This window comes from Chiloscyllium plagiosum, chromosome 22, assembly GCF_004010195.1.
Source record: "Chiloscyllium plagiosum isolate BGI_BamShark_2017 chromosome 22, ASM401019v2, whole genome shotgun sequence".
Taxonomy (NCBI): domain Eukaryota; kingdom Metazoa; phylum Chordata; class Chondrichthyes; order Orectolobiformes; family Hemiscylliidae; genus Chiloscyllium; species Chiloscyllium plagiosum.
In genome coordinates, this window is record NC_057731.1 from 33,402,703 (window position 1) to 33,424,219 (window position 21,517).

A 21,517-nucleotide genomic window follows, 5' to 3' on the forward strand; every position below is an offset into this window, starting at 1 on the left:
GATTATTTTATTCAAAACTCTCCCCAGAAGAAAATGCCTGTTTGTGTTCTGTTTTTGTATTCATACTGGAAGATGCTAGCAGTTAAATTACTGGAAAGATAAGAAATCTGTGCTAAATGGATGTCAGAACTAGGCCACAACTGTGTTCACTGTACCCTTGATGTAAAATTTTTAATTCCATGCTATTATATAAATGATGGAAGATTTTTCAGTAACGTAATGCCAAGGTTTCGAAGTAGTTTTTGCACTATAAATCAGTATACATTGATAATGTTGTTTAGTCTTGTTTAATATTTAAGTAAATTAATTAGTATCAGCACTTGTCATTTTGGTATCTGTCTTTCAAAAGTGCTGATCTTCTATTTTGCAGTTTGCTCAAGTTTTGTCGGTTTAGGAATTTTGTTGAATCTAATCAAAAAATGTCGGTACTAGAAGTGGTTTGCATATGGATTTGATCTCCTTATGTAAATTTTTAAGAATTAGCTGTGGGTGCATGAACACAGATTTAATTTAAATCATATCAAGATTACAGCTGGATTTGGTTCCAAGAAAATACACTCTTATCAAGTGTAAAATGTGCGTAAGAAATGGGCTGGTATAAAATGTTTGTGTATTAGTTTTTGAACTAGTTTGCAATTGTACCTCTGTGGTTCTTATTTTCAGAGCTCTGTATTCCATCTGTATATTGATATGGTTTTTGCAGGTATTGAGCTGGAATTGTTATATAACTGCGAAGTTGTTTTGCAGATTATTTTTAAACTTTAGAATTTGAAGTTCAAGAACATTTCTACTGTAATCACTATTCACATGCAATGATTGTGCTGGTTGTTCTTATGACTATTTCAATGACTGGATGTTGCTGAACATAGTTTTGATGACATTTTCATTGTATGTACACAAAACCTGAGCTTTGTTTGTTAATGGCACCATGAACAGCTCATCCAAGGGCCTATAACCAGCCCCACATATAATATCACTTAGTGCATAATGATGAAGCAGCTCAAGGTAGGACCAAGTGGATTGCCAACAAATAAGAATTCATTTTGTTTGCAAGCTTTGTAGCTGCTCAAATTCTTTGATTCTTTGTTCACTGAGGTGTCATTTCAAGTGGATTGTTGTTACTTTATATCCTGTCTTATTTTATTTTCAGATATATTCTTTATCTACTCTGCCTTAACTGATTATTGCTTTTTACCCTGTCATGGAATATTGTCATTGAATATTATGTATTCCTCTGTAAAGAGATCAGATTGCTGGCAGGTGGTTAGCAAGCAGGTGCCTAAATAATGATTGCAGGGAAAGCAATCTCATGATAGGTCAAGTGTACAGAATTTTGTTGACCATTTGAAGTGTGAAGATCTAGGGAATTTGAGGACTGTTTTGGCTATATCGTCAGTTGACTAACACTTAAATCTGAATTTGTTTTCAACTTGAGAATATATTGACTTGTGAAGATAACATTTCATTTTAGGCATTATTTTAAAATGTGTACAGTTATTGGTGGAATAGAATATGGTTGTATTTTATGCTCTGGATTTTGTAGATGGATTTGAACAGGCGCATTAGTGGCGTGAGGAATTGCAGGGCAATACATTTAATTGGTTGGGCTTGGATGGAGTGTTCTGGCTAAGAATGAAATTTAACCTGTAAAATGTAATGCACAACCAGGTGCATGCAAAAAAAAGTGCTCAAATCAAACAAAGCTCTCAGTAGTTTTAGTGATTTTTTTTTTTCGAGCTTACATGATGGCAGCTTCTATTGAAGCAGACCAGGTTACGTTTGCTCACTGAGCTGGGAGGTTTGTTTTCATTTTGTCACCATGCTAGGTAACATCAGTGAGCCTCTGAAGCACTGGTGTACTGTCCAACTTTCTATTTGCGTGTCTTGATCTGTTGTAGTGGGTGATATCACTTCCAGTTCTGAGAGGTTAGTAAATGGGGTCCAAATTGATGTCTGTTGATGGAGTTCCCATTTGAATGCCAGGCCTCTAGGAACTCCTGTGCGTGTCTGTTTAGCCTGTCCAGGATGGATGTATTGTCCAGTCGAACTGGTGTCCCTTGTCTGTGTAAGGATACTAGTGCTAGTTGGTGCTCGTGTATCCTGGTGGCTAGTCTATCTGATGTAATGTTTTTGTTGCAGTTCTTGCAGGGTATTTTGTGTATGACATTTGTTCTGCTGGCTGTTGGTACAGGGCCCACAACCAATACACAAATACGATTGGGAAATTTTGCACCAAAAAGCCCTATACACCAACGTGACTGACCACGAATGGATAAGTACGCTAGAATGAATCATCAACACTAAACAACAGCGGACCGAGACAAAGAAAAGACGAGCCCTACGAGAAAAACTGGACAAGCTCACACAGCGCGATAACACGGACAGTTCAGAAGCTTGGATAAAGAACCTGTTGGACCGATCACTCTTGCACAGAAAAGGCTGTCCTAGTACGAGGGGTGAACTTCAACCACAGGAATGCGGACCAAAAAGGATTTCCTAACACCACTGGAATCCACACTGAAAGACAACGGACTTATGGAAGAAACGCAGCAGGCCATCAGACCGACAGTAGCACCAACATTAAGCAGAAAGAAACATTAGACAGGAAAGCCCTGGAAGTACTCAGAAAAGACAAATATTGTATTTCTACCAACAGACAAAAGGCGCATGACTGTCATCCTGAACAAGACACACTACCTCAAAAGCCAACACTCTACTTGCAGATACTGACACCTACCATAGGTGGCGATGGACCCAACTCCACAACAAGAAAACCATTTTACTGCAACACTGAAGAAACTCCAAGACAGAGGAAATTAATGAGACCTCCAAACAATGAAACCTGAAGGATCCAGCAAACCACATTTCTATGGATAACCAAAGGTACACAAACCAGCCCCCCCCCCCCCAGAGCCATACGTATGAGAAAAGGAACCTCAATGCAAACTGAAATACCTAGTAGAAGACTCTAATCACTCCACCCAGATATTCCTGAACATTATCAAAGACACCAAGGTAGAAGAAGGCGAGGGCATGGTCTCCTTTGACGTGACGGCCGTATTCACATCAATAAACATCACCCCGGCCAAAGAAACACTGGCTGAACTACTAGACGACAACTGACACCGCCAACTTCATCAGCAAGGACAGCATCCTCAAACTAGTAGACCTGAGCCCCTCAACCCTCTTCACCTTCAACCACAAGACCTGCAAACAAATCAAAAGGACACCCATGGGATCACCAATCTCAGGATTCTTGGCAGAAGCAGTTATGCAAAGATTGGAATGAACAGCCCCTCCCCACGATCCAGCCGAAGCTTTGGATCCACTCTGGATGACACCTTTTGTCATCATGAAACGGAATAAATTAGGAGAAACCCACAAATACATCAACGTCCTCACTGGTATAAAGTTCACCCAAAAGGAGGAGAACTACAACACCAACTCCTCTTCAGAGATGTCACAGTAGAATGAAAAGCCAATGGAGACTGCAGACAAGTGTCAACAGAAAAGCGACACACAGACCAGATACTCAACTACAGGAGCTATCATCTCAACACCCACAAACTGAGCTGCATAAGGACATTTAAATGAGCCATGACACACTGCAGCATCCAGGAACTACAAGATGCCAAAGAAAAACACCTATATTACGTATTCAATAACAACGTGTACCCAATATGCACAGTCTGTCGATTCTTACACATTAGACATAAACAAGACTCATCACGCCCAGAGACTCTAGCCACACTCCCATACATTTAAAGACATCTTGGAGATGATGACCAGACTACTCTGTCCCCATGGCATCATGATAGCCCACAAATCTATCAACACACTGAAGCAACTCTTTGGGAATCTAAAGGACCCTGTACCAACCACAGCAGAGCAAACACCATGTACAAAATACCCTGCAAGGACTACAACAAACATTGCATTGGACAGACTGGTAGGAAACTAGCCACCAGGATACAGGAGCACCAACTAACCACCAAAAGACATGACCAACTGTCACTAGTATCCTTAGACACTGAGGGACACCACTTCGACTGGGACAATACATCCATTCTGGGACAGGCTAAAAAAAGACACACATGGGAATTCCTCAAGGTCTGGTGTTCGGTCCAGAACTCCATCATAAACCAATCGATTTGGACCCCATATACCAACCTCTCAGAAAAAGAATCAGAAGTGATATCAGACCAAGTCACAAATCGAAAGCGGTGCAGTACACCACCACTTCAACAGAGGCTCATTGATGTTACCTAGCATGGTGATGAAATGTCTGAGAACAAACTTATCAGCTCAGCGAGCAAACTTATAACCTGAACCACAACCTGAGCTACAAATCTTCACAAATGTTGCAATTGAAGCAGATTACCTAGCAATAAAAATTGGTTCTGTAGCAAAACTTGACTCCGAAGCCTGAGTACCATGATAATTGTGTTTATTTAGGTGGTGAAATCACTATTGTTTGCAAATCCTTTCTTTTTCAAGAAATATCTTTATGGATTCTTTACCTGAATTTAAATTACTTCACAAAATTGTTTTCCACATAGCAATATAATAGCTTATACTGGGGCAGTCTGCATGTATATAATTTATTGAAGTGAATTCTCAAGTAATTTATCCTTTAGCTGGCATGTTTCTCTCAAACTGTAATAATGACCCAAAATAGCTAGAGTGAGGCTTCTGTGGTATGTGCTATGGGTTTGTTTACTATTATCACCCTTCAAACCATATTTTTGCACTGCAAATTGCTGGAAATGAAAGCTAATAATGAGGCATCTGAGACCTCCATGAATGGCAGGTTCAATAATCCATCTCCTTAACCAGTGAAATTAAGGATGCAGAAGGAAACGGCACAAAAGGAGGTAATTAAGTCAAATGCTTAAATATATTTTGGTTGGTTGGGAGGATAAAGGCGATATGAAAGTTTTTCTTAAACTTAAACACATGAAGGACCTGCGAATGTGAGACTTGAATTTCAGCTGTTCACTCTCTGTGCCTCAGTGAAGGAGAGTGGGATGTTAAGATCAGTAATTACTCCATTGTGTTAAAACAGTAGCCCTAATTGTGTGGTGTAAGCAATTCACGTTTATGACGCAATCCAGCAATTTCTTGTGCATGGTGGGGTTAATGGTGAAATCCTATTTTTGAGAGTCTAATTTACTAATTGGCCCAACAGTTTGTAGCGAATCACAACTAATGATTTATAACTTTCACGCAGATTTGCTCTTTGTAAATGTGCTAACGATGGCATGCTCTGTGAATTCATCATTTTGTCATCAATTTATGGACCAATGTATAAATTGACAAATATTTACATGCAACTGGACAGAATAGATTAATGTGTAGTATCAGTCTTCTACCAGTAGGTGTTGCTGGCAGACGTTAGAATTACTTGGTGTTCAAACTGCATGTCAGGGTCATTGTCCATATTAGTGCTTGCTGTTTCTTGACACCTCTGTTAAAATTGCAAGGTTCAGTTCATGCTGCACTGTAAAATGGATTTGAATACATACATTAACACCTTTCTTTTAAATTCTCTCGCTTATTTGCACTTAAACCTACACGTTGATTTAACATTTTATATACTTTCAACTACCTGTGTTGTAATGACTGGTCTGGTATGTATTTCTGCTTTCGTACTTCTCATCTAAATAGTAAATTAGTGTAAATTTCAACAGAAGAGCACTTGTAAGACTGCTTGTACAGAGGCTACAGAAAATAATGGCGAAATGTGCAGCTTTTTGTAGTTTGAGTCATAATTAAAAGTAATAGCATTCTGGTTATTTTACAGAATTGCTGTTAAGAATGGACAGGATCCCCATGGCTAACTGCAAGGAACTGTGCACACTGGAAGTTCATTAACTCAGTTGTAGTTTTTTCTCATTTCTATTTATTCTCTTTTTTAATAAATTTATTAGACTTGATTGTTAACATTTTAATGTGCTCTATATAGTGCGAATTTCGTATTCCCAATCCTATTGACGTGCTTACAAATCCTATGTAATTGTTGTTCGTACTGGTGTGCTTAGTATTGTTTTAGTTTCATATTCATTTTCTAAATTTCTGAAAGTCTCAATTTTTCAAAATTTACAGCTGCCCACAGTCCAAAAAGAGGGTAGAGAATTGACCATACCAAGAAAAATAAAGAATTCAGTTAACAGGCGATGTATGCCTTTTTTAATTCCTATTTTTTTTCTCTTTTCTGAATTTTTATATTTCAAATATTTGTGTGGCTAGGTAGAACACACATTATTAAAGGCTCTATATAGAAATTGCATGGTTAAGGAAAATTGGAATTGGAATTGTATTTTGTATTTCAGACTATTTCTCAGTTTAGAACTAGTGAGGGTTAGTGTTTTTTTTTTAAAAAAATCTGTTGAAGAGTTCTTGGTTTCCAGTTCAGTATAATTAGTGAAACAGAGTTCAGGATACTACAGTTTGCATGTTTGCTATTTACTACTACACTAAAGGTTAAGTTGTAACAAAGGATAGAAGAATTAGTTATTATGGTGGGATTATAAAAATCCCTTTTTTTTTGAAAGTTGACTTGTGCTGACAATACAGTGTGTGTGGTTCCTTTTTTATTTTATTCAGGAGTATGTTATATTTTTACTTATTCATTTCTATCTGTTTACACAGGGATGCTCGTGTTGTAAAAGACTTGGCAACAGGGAAATCTAAAGGCTATGGATTTGTATCTTTCTACAGTAAACTGGTGAGGTTTTCCAAAATATAATGCAGTTTTACTCAACAGTTTATCCATTAAAATGAAAAAGTTTCAGTATTTTGTTGATATGTTACATAATTTAACTTTTGCTGAAAAATAGGAATACCTGTGGCAGTTTTCATCCTGCATTTGAGGATGATGTAAGAATCAGCATCAAAAAATTCATAGTTTATGGATAACTGGGTTCTGATTGACTGGAAATGGAGTCTGTTTGGATGAGTGGTTGCCATAGAGAATGGGCCAGGAATTGGGTAATCCCAAGTTTTGATGAGAATGCAAAAGAGACCAGTTGACTCTGGTTCTGGTATTGTCATGTGAAATGCACCAGGTGCCAGTTGTGCAGCAAGTTTTTGTTGAGATGAACAGGCGCAATAATTGGGCATCTATTTTCTGTTTGCAGATAGAGCTGAGCTGACTGGTTTCTGAGAGTTGTAAACAAAAGCTTAGGAAGCAGCTGTTCCAAAGTGTATTCCCCACAGAACTGTCCTGACCAATCAGTCAGTGCCCTTTTTCTCAAGCAATTGTTGTCTCTCTAACGTTTGGTATTCCTGCATCTATTCTCATGGGTGCAAGACAAAGAGCTTTGGTGACATGCCTCATGCAGTCAGAGCTATATAGCTTGGAAAGATGCCCTTCAACCCACTATGTCCATGTGGTAATCAAACATTTATTTACTCTAGTTCTGTTTTCCAACACTTGGCCCATAGCTTTGTCTACTCCTGGCATTTCATGTGTGTTTCTAATTATTTTATGAATGTTACAATGGCTCCTGCTTCTACTACCCTTTGTCAGGTAGGGAATCCCAAGCACCCACCACTTTTTGGATGGAAAATTATTTCTTTTTTACATTAGAATAGAGTCATACAGTATGGAAACAGACCCTTCGATCCAACTTGTCCATGTTGACTTAGTTTCCCAGACTAAACTAGTCCTATTTGCCTACATTTGGCCCATATCCCTCTAAACCTTTCCTATTCATGCACCTGTCTAAATGTGTTTTAAAAGTTGTAACTGTACCTGCATCTACCACCTCCTCACTGGCAGTTAAATCACTCTCTGTGCACAGAAGGTGCCCCTCAAATCCCTTTCTCCTCTCACCTTAGCCTGCTGGACAAACTTTCCTCATTCCTGAAGAAGGGCTAATGCCCGAAACGTCGATTCTCCTGTTCCCTAGATGCTGCCTGACCGGCTGCGCTTCTCCAGCAACACATTTCCATCTCTGATCTCCAGCATCTGCAGACCTCATTTTCTCCTCACCTTTATAAATATGCCACCTAGTTTTGAACTCCCCCAGCCTAGGGAAAAGACCATTGCTATTCACTTTATTTATGATCCTCATTATTTCATAAACCTCTAAGGTTCTCAATATCCTACACTCTAGTGAAAAATGTCTCTGCCTATCCAGTCTCTCATTATACTTCAAGCCCTCCAGTCCCAGCAACATCCCTAAAAGTCTTTTCTGAATGCTCTTCAATTTAATATCCTTTCTAAACCTCCTGCCCCTTACCTTTTAAATTACCACTCTACTAAGGGGAATTGTTTCTTTCCATCTGTCCTATCTGTGTCAATCATAATCATAACTTTGTATATCTCAACCTTTTCTGCTTCAGCCTACAGCCTATGTAGTTTCTTTTCATAGGATGCTCCCTGGGCTTAAATGTTTTACCTGATGAGTCTCCTTTAGTGTGATCACCTATATTTTGGTGACCAGAACTGCACACATTACTATGGATATAGCTCAACTAACATCTTGAACAGCTCCATCATAACGTCCCTGTTCTTGTACTCAATGGCTCAAATACTAAAGGCATGGTTCTTTCAGCAACAGTATTTTTCTACTATTTTAAATTCATCATATATAGTTATCACCTTACACCTGTCATTGATAACTAGTCAATTATAAAGGATGCATTGGAGTATTTAGAAACTCATAATATAATCAGAGTCAGGCTTGACAAAGTTATTAGATTCTTTGAACAGATGCCAAGCAGGATAGATAAAGAGTAAGCAGTGCAGACATATAGTTTTGGATTTGCAAAAGGTGTTTGATAAGGTACTGCGTGTAAGGCTTCTTAAGAGAAGGGCCCATGCCGCTGTGGTATGTTTGAATGAATTGGCTAACTAGTAGAAGGTAGAGCTGGGATAAAGGAGGCGACCTGCAACTAATGGCATTAGTTCAGAGTTGGAACCAGGATTCATTGTCATACATTTAATTACTTGAATGAATATACTATTGACATGTTCGTAAATTACACAAAAATAGGTGTAAGGATAGTAATGAGGATGGTGCAGTGAGTCTACAGAAGTGTGTAGACCAGTTAAGTGAGAGGGCCAAAACTTGGCAGATGGTGTATAAGCTGGGAAAACGTTAGGTCATGCTGTCTGGCAGGAAGGGTTGAATATCATTTAATGTGGAGAACTGTAGAAAGCAGGAGCACGGGGATTTGGGGGTTCTTGTGCATGAATCTCAGAACTAAAGTTGAGTAGGTATGATGGGCAAATGAGGCTTTTCTTCCAAAGGGAATGAAGTATAAAAATAGGTCTTGCTACAACTGTATAATGCAGTAGTCAGACTGTGCCTGGAATATTGAGTGATTTTGTTTCACTTAACTAAGGAAAGATTACAGATATTGGAGGCAGTCCAGAGAAGTTCAGTAGGTTGATTCTGGATATGGAGGGGTTTTCTTAGGAGAGCTTGAATAGATTAGACACCTCATTGGCGTTCTGAAAAATGAGGAAGCCATATCAAAACCTGTTATATTCTTAGAGGGTTTGACAATATGGAAAGTTGTCTCCCCTGTAGGAGAGTCTAGGACCAGAGGGCATAATATCAGTAAAGGGTCACCCATTTAAGATAAGAAATTTCTTCTGAGGGTGATGAATTTACCACAGAAAGCTATCAAGGCTGGGTTGTTGAGTATTCAAGGATGAAATGGACAGGTTAGTAATCAGTATGTTAATTGTAGGATGTGGGGAAGGGGCAGAAAAATGCTGAAAATGTATTGCTGGAAAAGCGCAGCAGGTCAGGCAGCATCCAAGGAGCAGAAGAATCGACGTTTCGGGCATGAGCCCTCCTTCAATTGAAGATCAGACCAGCCATGAGCTCATCGAATAGTGGAACAGACTCGATGGGCCCATAATTCCATTATAACTCCACCTCTTCTATTTCTTTTAAGTATTTCACTTGGATGTTAACTGCATTAAATTATTTTAGTTTGAACAAAAAAGTGCTTTCGTTGGCTTATCTCCTTGTAGAAATAAGTTAAAGGAAGCTGTAGGTAAAAGTAATATCCTATGCTTGACTAGTTTACCTTTTTGAGCTAATATATTTGAGGTATAGAACATGTTTGAAATCAGTAATATTTGTGCTGAATTTATTTGCTAAAGTTAATTTATAATTTAAATCTATACCCATTTCACAACTTTGGAAGAATTGTATTCTCTTTAAGGAGTAATAGATGAAGGACAGTATCACAGTTTTGTCTCAAATGATACAGAACTCTTAATGCAATGAAAAGTATCAGTAATAACATTGAATTTTATGTATGTTCATTAATGTATGGTTATTTATATCTAATGAAGTAAGACTGCATGAAGTGCATCTGTTTAAATTGAGCTCTCATTGGCTTATTTAGTTTTGTCGACTGCAATTTTGAGTTTACTTACAACAAAATTACTGAAATGTGCAAAATGATCAGATTCTTGTTTACAGCTGTGTTGCTGAACTAGATACCATCTGAGGGAAGATTGGATCAATAGGTAGGTTGGGAGAATGGAATGGAGAAAAGATTTCAGGCATGCTAATTTTAAGGATTATTGTGCAATTTATGGCAGCTTATAGATCAACTTTGACATACTTGTGTTGTTGACACATCCTCATGGCCTAGGACTAGTTCAGGGCAATGGAATTTTAGTCTAGCTTCAATTTGGTAATATCACTTCACTGTACACCACAACTACAATTTCAGATGGAAAATAACTTTTTGACTCTTGGGTTAAGAGTAGTAGAGGATATTTTAGAAACAGTGAAAATTTGATCTATTCTCTCAGTAACAACCTGCATTTCTGTGAAATTTCATTATCAGTACAAATTACTTGATTTGAACTCCGAAAAACTTAACATTTTGCTGTTAAATGAACTTCTAAGTGGGCTTCCAGATAATTGCAAAAATTCTGTATTCACAAATTTCTGACTTGGTTGTCAACCCTCTCAATTACTTACTTATTGTTTTTTGGAGTAAATTAGATTAGATTAAATTACCTAGTGTGGAAACAGGCCCTTCGGCCCAACAAGTCCACACCGACCCGCCGAAGCGCAACCCACCCAGACCCATTCCCCTACATTTACCCCTGCACCTAACACTACGGGAAATTTAGCATGGCCAATTCACCTAACCTGCACATTTTTTGGACTGTGGGAGGAAACCGGAGCACCCGGAGGAAACCCACGCAGACACGGGGAGAATGTGCAAACTCCACACAGTCAGTCGCCTGAGGCGGGAATTGAACCCGGGTCTCTGGCGCTGTGAGGCAGCAGTGCTAACCACCGTGCCGCCCACATTTTTAATGCATCACCTTGCATTTGCCCAGATTGAACTCTACATGCCATTTCTCTGTCTAACTCTCCAATCTATCTGTATTCTGCTGCATTCTCTGACAGTCCCCGAAATGTCTCCGTGTAGCCTAGAATCTATTGTCTTAAGTATCTTGTGTAAAATAAGGGAACCGGTTGACCCTGGAGACACTTCTGTTGTTGAGTAGGTTATGTCTATAATCTTCCTCAACATATTTGCTTTCTCTCAAATCCTGATTAAAAATTAGTTAACATTTACTGAGATTGATTGATGTCTTATGTAAAAAAGCAAATAACTAATTTTGAGGAATTGATGCTTCTTGTGGTGGAGATTTGTTTTGACCTGTAGATTTAAGAAGAAAATCTTGTCAATAAATGTATTTCGCAACCAAGTTTTTACCGATGTTTTTCCTTTTGTAGGCATCGGTTGCTAAATTTATAAACATTGATACATGAACTGATCCATTGATGCAGTAGAATTGGAATAGTTGAGTAGCATACAACCGAGAAAGTGTAGTGCATTTTTGTCTCCTTTATCTATGTTTATCTGCGCAGTGTAAGGTTTGCATGTAACTCTGTCTGCACAATTAAATTTGTAATTGAATTTTCATTATTGGTAAACTTTGTGAACCCAGAGTTGGATAATTATTGTGAAAAGCAGAATTTATACCACTCGTTTACCTGTGTCCATAGGATGCAGAAAATGCAATTGTGCATATGAGTGGTCAGTGGCTGGGAGGCCGGCAAATTCGAACAAACTGGGCAACTCGCAAACCACCAGCTCCGAAGAGTGCACCAGAAAGTAAGTCACAAATCAACATTTTTGTTACTAAATGTTTTTGATATATCCATGACATTAAACTATCACCTACATTTTTCATTGAATTGAGAATTTGTTCACCTTGAGGTAAAAATGTCAACCAGTTGTTTATAACTGGTGTATGAACTTTGCTGACTTGGATATCCCTATATTTTTTTAAAAATTATTTTGTAATAAATTCACAACCATTTAATCTTTTTGCAAATTTGATCAATGTTAAAGGGTTTATTAATCATTAGCAGAACTTCCTTGCAAAATAGTCTTGGCTTCTGTTAGTGCACCACATTCCTTATGAAGTACCAGGACCTAGAAATTAAGTTTGAGTTCTGTTGAGTGAATATGCAGGAGGATTGCAGAGTGGCCATTTCAGTGCTCATTTTCTAAGGCATCAAACCACATCATTCTCGGCCATTTAATGGTAAGAAGAATTTTGAAGCGTAATTAGTTTTTTCTTTCTGATGAGAAGATAAATAGGAACAACCAACACACATTATAGCAACAAAGATTGTCCTTGACAAGTTGAATGTCAATCTTTTAATGGCGATGGTTTGTGGGGTAAATGTAGAATATATTGAAGGATGAAGTACAAAATTGGATTTTATAACTAGAAGGTTATGGACAATATTTTAATAGTTCTGCCCACATAAACCAATTTACAAGGATTCAGTTCAGAAGATATTTCTGTTCTTGTGCATGCTGATGATTTTCGTATAGGCCAGAGGAAATGATATCCAAACTTGACGACTTAAAATTGGAGTTGGTATGTAATTTGAATGCTGGTAGCACATCAATGCAATGGAGAATAAATCGGTGCCGTCAAGTAGGATTCTGAGAAAATAGTTTTATGGGAAAATTGGAAAAGCAGCTGAATCGAGGGTGTGATTTGCTAAGGATTAAAACTGCTTGCTGTTAAGAACAGCACTTTGTCTCTCTTTTGAAAGCTATTGGAATATTGAGTTTTTCAGGCAAGAAGGACACTGTATGGGCAGGATGGAAGTAAGGATGAACCTGAAAGACTTGCAGTTAGACTACTATTGGAAATTTGGGCTTCACACGAAGGACTTTGATGTAGTAAAGGGTTGGCAGCATTAATTAACGAGGGTATTGCGTGCTGTTAGGAAACAAAAGTGGAGTGTAAAATGAAGCTTCATATATTAGAATTCATAGCTGATTTTGTTAAAAATGCATGGAGTGGATAGTGGCTTTTGAATGGAAGGCAGCATGAATTGAAGGTTAAATGTAAAAGAATTTAGGCAGAACAGGTTTTTTTTCAAACAAAGGCGATGAGACTCTTAAGTTTAAAGGCTTGTCATGTCTCCAAAATATTAAATAATTAAGTTGTAGAAGTAGAAATGTGGAATTGGGACTTTTGCTCATGTACCAATAAACATCAACTTGAGCTATTTGAGTCCATTTCTGCTTTATAATTTTTCTGATGTCTTTCTCATTAATTTTCTGTCCAAACTCAACTTGCCGGCCATAAAGTTGTCTTTATGCTCATTGTGCTCTTGCATCTCTTTTTGAAAGACACAGCATCAATCATAGGCCACACTATATCTATGAATAACACAATATCAAAATAGGACAATGGGCTGTTTTTTGCACTACTTATAGCCTGCATGCAATGAGGATACCAATTTATTTTCCCATCTTCCAATTCAATATGGCAGTTCATGTATAAATTTGTTTGAATACATAATTTTCTTTTAATTAAATCATAACTGGGATGTGAACTTTGGTATTCATTGTCCTTGAGGTAATGAGTGTCAAAGCTGTCACCTTGAACTGCTACAATACATGTGGTACAGTTGCATCAACAGCAGTGTTTAGAGTTCCAGCATTTTGATATCACTAACATTTAAATCAGAGTAGTGTGACTTGGAAGGGATTTTGATATTGTTTCCATTCACCTGCTGTGCTTGTTCTTCAAGCTGATAAGTCTCAATATTGCAGATAATAATGGGGGGGACTTTGAAGAATAAACATGGTCATTTAAGTTGGTCAGGGTCATCAATCTGATTTTATTCTTAGGCTTTTTGAATGTTGGTGTAGGGTTTGTGATATTTTAGAAGCTAGTTAAAATTCATCTATGTTGTTGACTTTGAAAGCACATATCCATACTGGGTAAGGGAGGCAGATTTCCTTCCCTCAAAAACTTTGGTAAAATACATGAGTTTTTACAATAAACTGGTAGTTTCATGGTTCTTGTTACTAAACGTTTTATTCCAGCTTTATTTTATTTCGTGAATTTAAAATGATCCTGTTGCCATGTTGGGCTCACTTTGCAGTTTCATTAGTCTGGGCCTTTGTATTGCATCACCAATGCTAATGGTGAAGGTTGAGGAGACATGTTTCTTTTTTTCCTTTTTTACTTTGCAGGTAGTTCTAAACATCTAAAATTTGAAGAAGTAGTAAATCAGTCTAGTTCTACAAATTGTACTGTCTACTGTGGAGGTATTGCGTCAGGCTTGACAGGTATGGTCAAATTCATGTTAATGTATAACGTATCAATGTTTATCAAAACAATATTTGGATATTGTAGGACCAACATTCTTATATTTTATAATTCTTAAACTCTTATAGAACAGCTTATGCGTCAGACTTTCTCACCATTTGGACAAATTATGGAAATCAGAGTTTTCCCAGAAAAGGGGTACTCATTTGTTAGGTAAGTCCAACTGTAACACTACTTGTTTAACATTAAATATATCTACTTAGTGATAACCAATTCTTAAGATTCAAGGTGGATCAGTAGCTTTGCTGGTTTTCATGAGCTGCAGTCCAGTGAAACTGTTCACTAAAACTACTTCGTAAAAACATGAATTAGTCTCCATCTACCCAGCACTGTATCCTGGTGTAATAATTGAATTCATGTTACTGCAGGTGTTCATTTTAAGATGATTACTCTGAGATCAGTGAAATTATTATCACTGCCTTTATTTTGGAGAGCTCCGTTTTGATATTTTATGTAACACTAAAAGATGCTATGTCTCATCCATTGGATAGTACGTTGGACCTCCTCTTCAATTAGAGTCATAGAGATAAACAACATGGAAACAGACTCTTCGGTCCAACCTGTCCATGCTGACCAGATATCCCAACCCAATCTAGTCCCACCTGCCATCACCCAGCCCATATCCCCCCAAACCCTTCCTATTCATATTCCCATCCAAATGCCTCTTAAATGTTGCAATTGTACCAGCCTCCACCACTTTCTCTGGCAGTTCATTCTATACACGTACCACCCTCTGTGTGAAAACATTGCCCTGTAGGGGTCTCATGTCTTTTTCCCCCTCACCCTAAACCTATGTACTCTAGTTCTGGACTTCCCGACCTCAGGGAAAAGACTTTGTCTATTTACCCTATCCACACCCTTAATAATTTTGTAAACCTCTGTAAGATCACCCCACAGTCTCCGACGCTCCAGTGAAAACAGCCCCAGCCTGTTCAGCCTCCCCCTATAATTCAAATCCTCCAATCCTGGCAACATCCTTGTAAATCTTTTCTGAACTCCTTCACGTTTGACAACATAATGAGGGGCATGGATAGGATAAATAGACCAAGTCTTTTCCCTGGGACCGGGGAATCCAGAACTAGAAGGCATAGGTTTAGGGTGAGAGGGGGAAGATATAAAAGAGACCTAAGGGGCAATGTTTTCACGCAGAGGGTGGTACATGTATGGAATGAGCTGCCAGAGGAAGTGGTGGAAGCTAGTACAATTGCAACATTTAAGAGGCATATGGATGGGTATATGAATAGGAAGGGTTTGGAGGGATATGGGCTGGGTACTGGCAGGTGGAACTAGATTGGGATGGGATACCTAGTCCGCGTGGACCGAAGGATCTGTTTCCATGCTGTACATCTCTATGACCCTATCTTTCTGATAGGAAGAACACCGGAATTGCGCACAATATTCCAACAGTGGCCTAACTAATGTCCTGTACAGCTGCAACATGATGTCCCAACTCCTGTACTCCATACTCATAAAGGAAAGCATATCAAATGCCGCCATCACTATCCTATCTACCTGCGACTCCACTTTCAAGGAGCTATGAACCTGCACTCCAAGGTCTCTTTGTTCAACAATACTCCCTAGGACCTTACCATTAAGTGTATAAGTCCTGCTAAGATTTGCTTTCCCAAAATGCAGCACCACACATTTATCTGAATTAAACTCCTTATTTTATTAAAATCTAAATATTCCAGTCAGTTGGAAATGGTGGATTACTTCTTAAAAATTATGGTTAGTTGCAAAAATATTAATGTAGTATCTCTTACATTTGTGTGATAACATTTTATAATCTGATTTCAAGTTGGACTATCCATTCAATGGCCTACTGAGATGCTGGTTGGGCACCTAATGGGCAGAGTGATGTTTTCAATTGTCTGAGACGTTCTGGTCAGAATCACTTTGTCATGCATTACCTTTCACTTCTGGAGGAAGTTGCCACACTGTTCATGCCTTGCATGGATTTGATTGTGTTCGCCATTGCCTTTGAGATAAAATTGAAGCCAGAGATCTTATTGTAGGGTCAGTGATGACGGCTGTTTATATGATGCATGCATCCCATAGTTTAGTCTCCCTGTTTAGTGGATTGATACCTGCTCTATGAATATTACCTTATCTTTCTTGAAGTGGCCAACAGTTTTGAGCACTGTCATGGTTCATTGCCATTCATAAAGACTTCAAACAATGTAGCTGATATTCCTAGTATTTTACATCTCCTCGAGCATGGAAGTATTGTAATGGATGGTAGAAGAGGCATTTTTGACATGTATTCAATTACTGGAGTTGATGACTTGCATGTAGTGTCTTTGTGTATGCTAATTTATCAAGAAGTTGCCAGCTGATGTCAAGATGACAAAATGACCGCCTTCTCTGGAAAGCAAAATATCTAACATATCAGGCAATGCACCTAATGCTTATTATACACCTGAATAGGTCATCTGTGTTTATTTTCCCATAATTTATGGAAACCTGGGGTGGGTGAAAGGCCTGTTACATTTCCTTTCTCTCCTGATTTTTGTTCTGCATCTCTACCTTTTTTTTTACTCTGAACTATTCCCATTCCAACCTATATACATTATAGCAGATACTTTAACTCAGTTGCAGGATTCTGGGTAATCCCAAGATGGAGGACTGGAAAAATTTCTGGCTGTAACAGCTGCTCCTTTGAGGTATTTTAGGTGCTGGAGGTGATTTCCTCGAATTCCCGCAACAGCAATTACTGTTTAAATGCTGTTGCATTGTTTTGGAACTGGGGGAAGAAAAAGTCAAAACAACAGCAGTTTTAAAAGGGAGAAGAACAGACAAAGGAAGCACATGGTGAGGACAGTGCAGGAGAGAGGGGGAGAGAGAACCTGCACAATTACTGCTTTTGCTGTTTTGAATTAGTGTATCGCTGGACATCGGAGTGTGTCTGGGAAAATTCTACTTTTTCACACAGGGTAGTATGGGTACGGAATGAGCTGCCAGAGGAAGTGGTGGAGGCTGGTACAATTGCAAAATTTAAGAGGCATCTGGATGGGTATATGAATAGGAAGGGTTTGGAGGGATGTGGGCTGGGTGCTGGCAGGTGAGACTAGATTGAGTTGGGATATCTGTCAGCATGGGCGGGTTGGACCGAAGGGCCTGTTTCCATGCTGTGCATCTCTATGACAGTCAGTAGTAGGCACCAATAGTTGTGGCCATTAATCAACCTGGCGTCATCACAGGCACTGTCTGGATTTACAGATGAACAGCAATGAGTTGCCTAAATATTGGCATATTGTTACTCCACAAGCCAGTACTTCCTCAAAAGAAAACCTTACAATATTTGTGGAGTACAATGTTGGTGTACATTTTTTTTGATGTTGAAGTGTGCAAACATGGATCTTTAGGGTGATGACACATTTTGGATGAATGTTGATGAGCTACACAAGCTTGAGTTAGCTTACATTATGTTTGCAGGTTTGCCACTCATGATAGTGCTGCTCATGCTATAGTATCGGTGAATGGAACCACCATTGAGGGCCATATAGTTAAATGCTACTGGGGCAAAGAAACTACTGATTCTACCAACAAGTATCAGCAGGTGAGTTGGTTACTAAATAACTTGCGCTTACAACAGAATATCAGACCTTTGATTTCATTCCAGAGTATTATGAACCGCTAATTTGTAGTAATTTCATCACCTCTTCTTTTATTCAGATGGAATTTACTCAACCCTGGGGTCAGTGGGGTCAGTGGTATGGCAATACACAACAATATGGTCAGTATGTGGCCAATGGTTGGCAGGTGCCTCCTTATGGCATGTATGGTCAAGCATGGAATCAGCAAGGATTTGGAGTAGAGTAAGTAATTAACTGTATTAGTGAGTTTTGAGAAGACTTTTAGCTCAGGTTGAGGTTCTGGATATAGGTTTGCTCACTGAGCTGGAAGGTTCATTTTCAGATGTTTTGTCATACTAAGTAACACCTTCAGTGAGCCTCCGGACGAAGCGCTGCTGATGATTCCTGCTTTCTATTCATGTGTTTGGGTTCGTTTGGGTTGGTGATGTCATTTCCTGTTATTTTTCTCGGGTGGTAAATGGGGTCCAAATCAAGTGTTTTTTGATAGTTCCAGTTGGGATGCCCTGCTTCTAGGAATTCTTGTGCGTGTCTCTGTTTGGTTTTTCTTTGGATGGATGTCTTGTCCCAGTCACAGTGGTGCCCACCCTTATCCGTATGTAAGGCTACTAGTGAGAGAGGGCCATGTCTTTGTGAGGCTAGTTGATGTTCATGTATCCTGGTGGCTAGTTTTCTGCCTGTTTGTCAAATGTAGTGTTTCTTTGGACAAACAGGCAGAAAACTAGCCACCAGGATACATGAACATCAACAAGCCACACAAAGACATGACCCACTCACTAGTATCCTTACATATGGATGAGGAAGGGCTCCACTTGACTGGGACAACACATCCATCCTAGGACAAGCCAAACCGAGACATGCATGAGAATTCCTAGAAGCATAGAGTTCCGGTTGGGATGCCATCAACAACACATTGACTTGGACCCCATTCACCACCCCCGAAGAGGGAAAAAAAATAAGAAATGACATCACCAACCCAAACATATAAATAGAAAGCAGAAATCATTAGCAGCGCTTCGTCCGGAGGCTCACTGAAGATGTTACCTAGTATGGTGATGAAATGTCTGAAAATGAACCTTCCAGCTCAGTGAGCAAAACTATATCCATTAACTGTATTAAACAATTAGAGCTTGCAACTGAGGTCAAACACTTGCAGACCCAATTTCCCCATGAAAAATTGTTTTCCTATAATTCAACCTGTGAACAAGAGCAGTTTTGTAATTGTGCCTTCTCCCCAAGACTCAATCTTGAGCTATTTTATCTGTAATATTTAATATTTTATTATTGGGAAATTAAGCTATTGTAATTTAGTTCATGTCCAATTCATGTGCTGTAATCGTCAAGAAGTTTTATAATTAAATTTATTATGATTTTGTTTTCTTTGCAGTCAACCTCAATCTGCACCTGCCTGGGTAGGTGGATTTAGTGCTCAGCCAGCACAGGGACAAGGTACAGCTGTTATACCTAACCAGGCTGGCTTTGGGATGGCAGGTTACCAGACACAATGAACAGGGACTTGTTCTGTTTACCTACAAATGAGGAGCCCAGAGTTTTCTATTGATGAAATATCAGAATATTCGCTGACACCATGAGTAAAATATAGACTATTTATTTTAAAGCTGAATATTTTAAAAATTCTATCACAGCTGAGCTCATGGTGAAGGATGTGAAATGTTTCCCAGTTCTGCTCTTTTTCTTTGTTTTGAGATGGGGAAGGTTTTGTTTGGGGGGTGGGGGGTATCATATAATCTGTTAACTTGTTTTCAAAGAGTGAAGTAATCGAGAATGATGAATTTATTTTGAAAATGAAGTGCTATTGTGTATGAATTCAAAAAAATAAATACAGTGTTAGTGGGAAAATGTCAACCAGACTTTTGACAATCTTTTCATTTAGTTGAGCATTCCACAGCGTTAAATTCATAAAGGGAGTTTTGAAGCCAGATTTAATGTTCAATATACACAAAATGATTGAATTTCATATTGCGATGGACCAACTGGCTGCTGTTTTCAGGGAAGTTCTAGTTTATGGCCATCCTGAAATGCCATGGCACAACCATAGATTGAGATGAATCAAATTTAACATTGTACTTCAGCTTTCATCTTTTGTTACTACCCAACGGAGAGAACACCAAGCCCAATGATAGCAACAGTTTCTTTTTTTAAAAAGTGTTGCACTACACACATTAGGAAACTGAGAAGGGAATATTGGCTCGACTTGGACTGCTGGAGTCCCTTGCACTGTTTTGGCTATATTAAAAATGTGCTCTACCTTCTTGCATACACATGGACATATGGATTATTGAGAAGATTACAAGTGTAAATATCTATAGATAGCATTTAATACACCAGTATGATTATTAAAGCATGCTCTAGTGTAAAGTATCACAATTCCTACTTTGTGCCAGTAGTTAAGAATTTTTTAAAAAACTGTTCAATTGTACAGTACTGAAGTAGTAGGGTACCCAGAATTTGCAATGTATGGCTGTGTTTCACAAGAGTATGTTAATATATCTTTCCTACTACATTTATGTTGTATGTAAAAATCTACAAAGTAAATTTCAAACTGAAGCCTTAAATTTTATTTCTTCAGGCTGCTTTAGGCATAGCGTCACTTCCTCTACTTTTCTGCCTAATTCTGTTGTAGTTAATCAATATCATGCAGATTTATTAAACCATATAAAATTAATGCAAGGTTGAGTAGTTACATAATTTCTTCAGGTCATCAGAAAATGGAGTGCTTTCAAGTCTAAAATTAAAATGTAAAAATACAACAATCATGTCAAACCAACTGTTTTAACTTTAACAGTAATGTGTGCCATTTGTTAATTGCAGGTGCAGTGCAAAAATCTGTACCATTAATGAAACTTCATTTTAAAGATATTTTTGAGTGGTTTGCATGTTGGTGCGTTTCACATTTGTAAAACAATGCTCGTTCATTTGAGAGTGGAATGGGTGGATTATAAAGATGTTGAAAAGTAATTGACAATAGGTATGTCTGGATTATTTCTTCTGTATCTAAAATAAAAGTGATTTTAAAAAAATAAACCTTTTCTTATGCTGTCCATTTATTTGGTCAAAACTTATTATGAAAACCAGCTTGTTTCAATGACAAAAATAGCATAGGAAGCTTATGGGGATTTAAGTTGTTTCTGCTAATTATTTAAAACCTTGGAAGAAACCTCAGATTTTGATTTTAAAATGAAACACCAAATTTGAGGTTTTGGAGAAGATTTGTAGCTCAGGTTGTGGATCAGATTGACTGCTCACTGAGCTTGGT

The 21,517-nt window shown here is 38.3% G+C and overlaps 1 protein-coding gene across 4 annotated transcripts in view; it reads left to right on the forward strand.

The window, feature by feature from the left end:
• tial1 (TIA1 cytotoxic granule-associated RNA binding protein-like 1) overlaps positions 1-21,285 on the forward strand; it is a 42,833-nt gene extending 21,548 nt beyond the window's left edge. For 3 of the 4 annotated variants that reach the window (XM_043712711.1, XM_043712712.1, XM_043712713.1), the window contains 7 exons: positions 6,652-6,727; positions 12,006-12,114; positions 14,512-14,607; positions 14,716-14,800; positions 18,083-18,206; positions 18,323-18,465; positions 19,628-21,285. In XM_043712711.1, the coding sequence (XP_043568646.1) occupies positions 6,652-6,727; positions 12,006-12,114; positions 14,512-14,607; positions 14,716-14,800; positions 18,083-18,206; positions 18,323-18,465; positions 19,628-19,748 (754 nt within the window). In that variant the 3' untranslated portion in view covers positions 19,749-21,285. Of the gene's footprint in view, positions 1-5,861; positions 6,179-6,651; positions 6,728-12,005; positions 12,115-14,511; positions 14,608-14,715; positions 14,801-18,082; positions 18,207-18,322; positions 18,466-19,627 lie in introns of those variants that run through there. The other variant, XM_043712714.1, reaches the window with a different exon arrangement.
• The last annotated feature ends 232 nt before the right edge of the window (positions 21,286-21,517 follow it).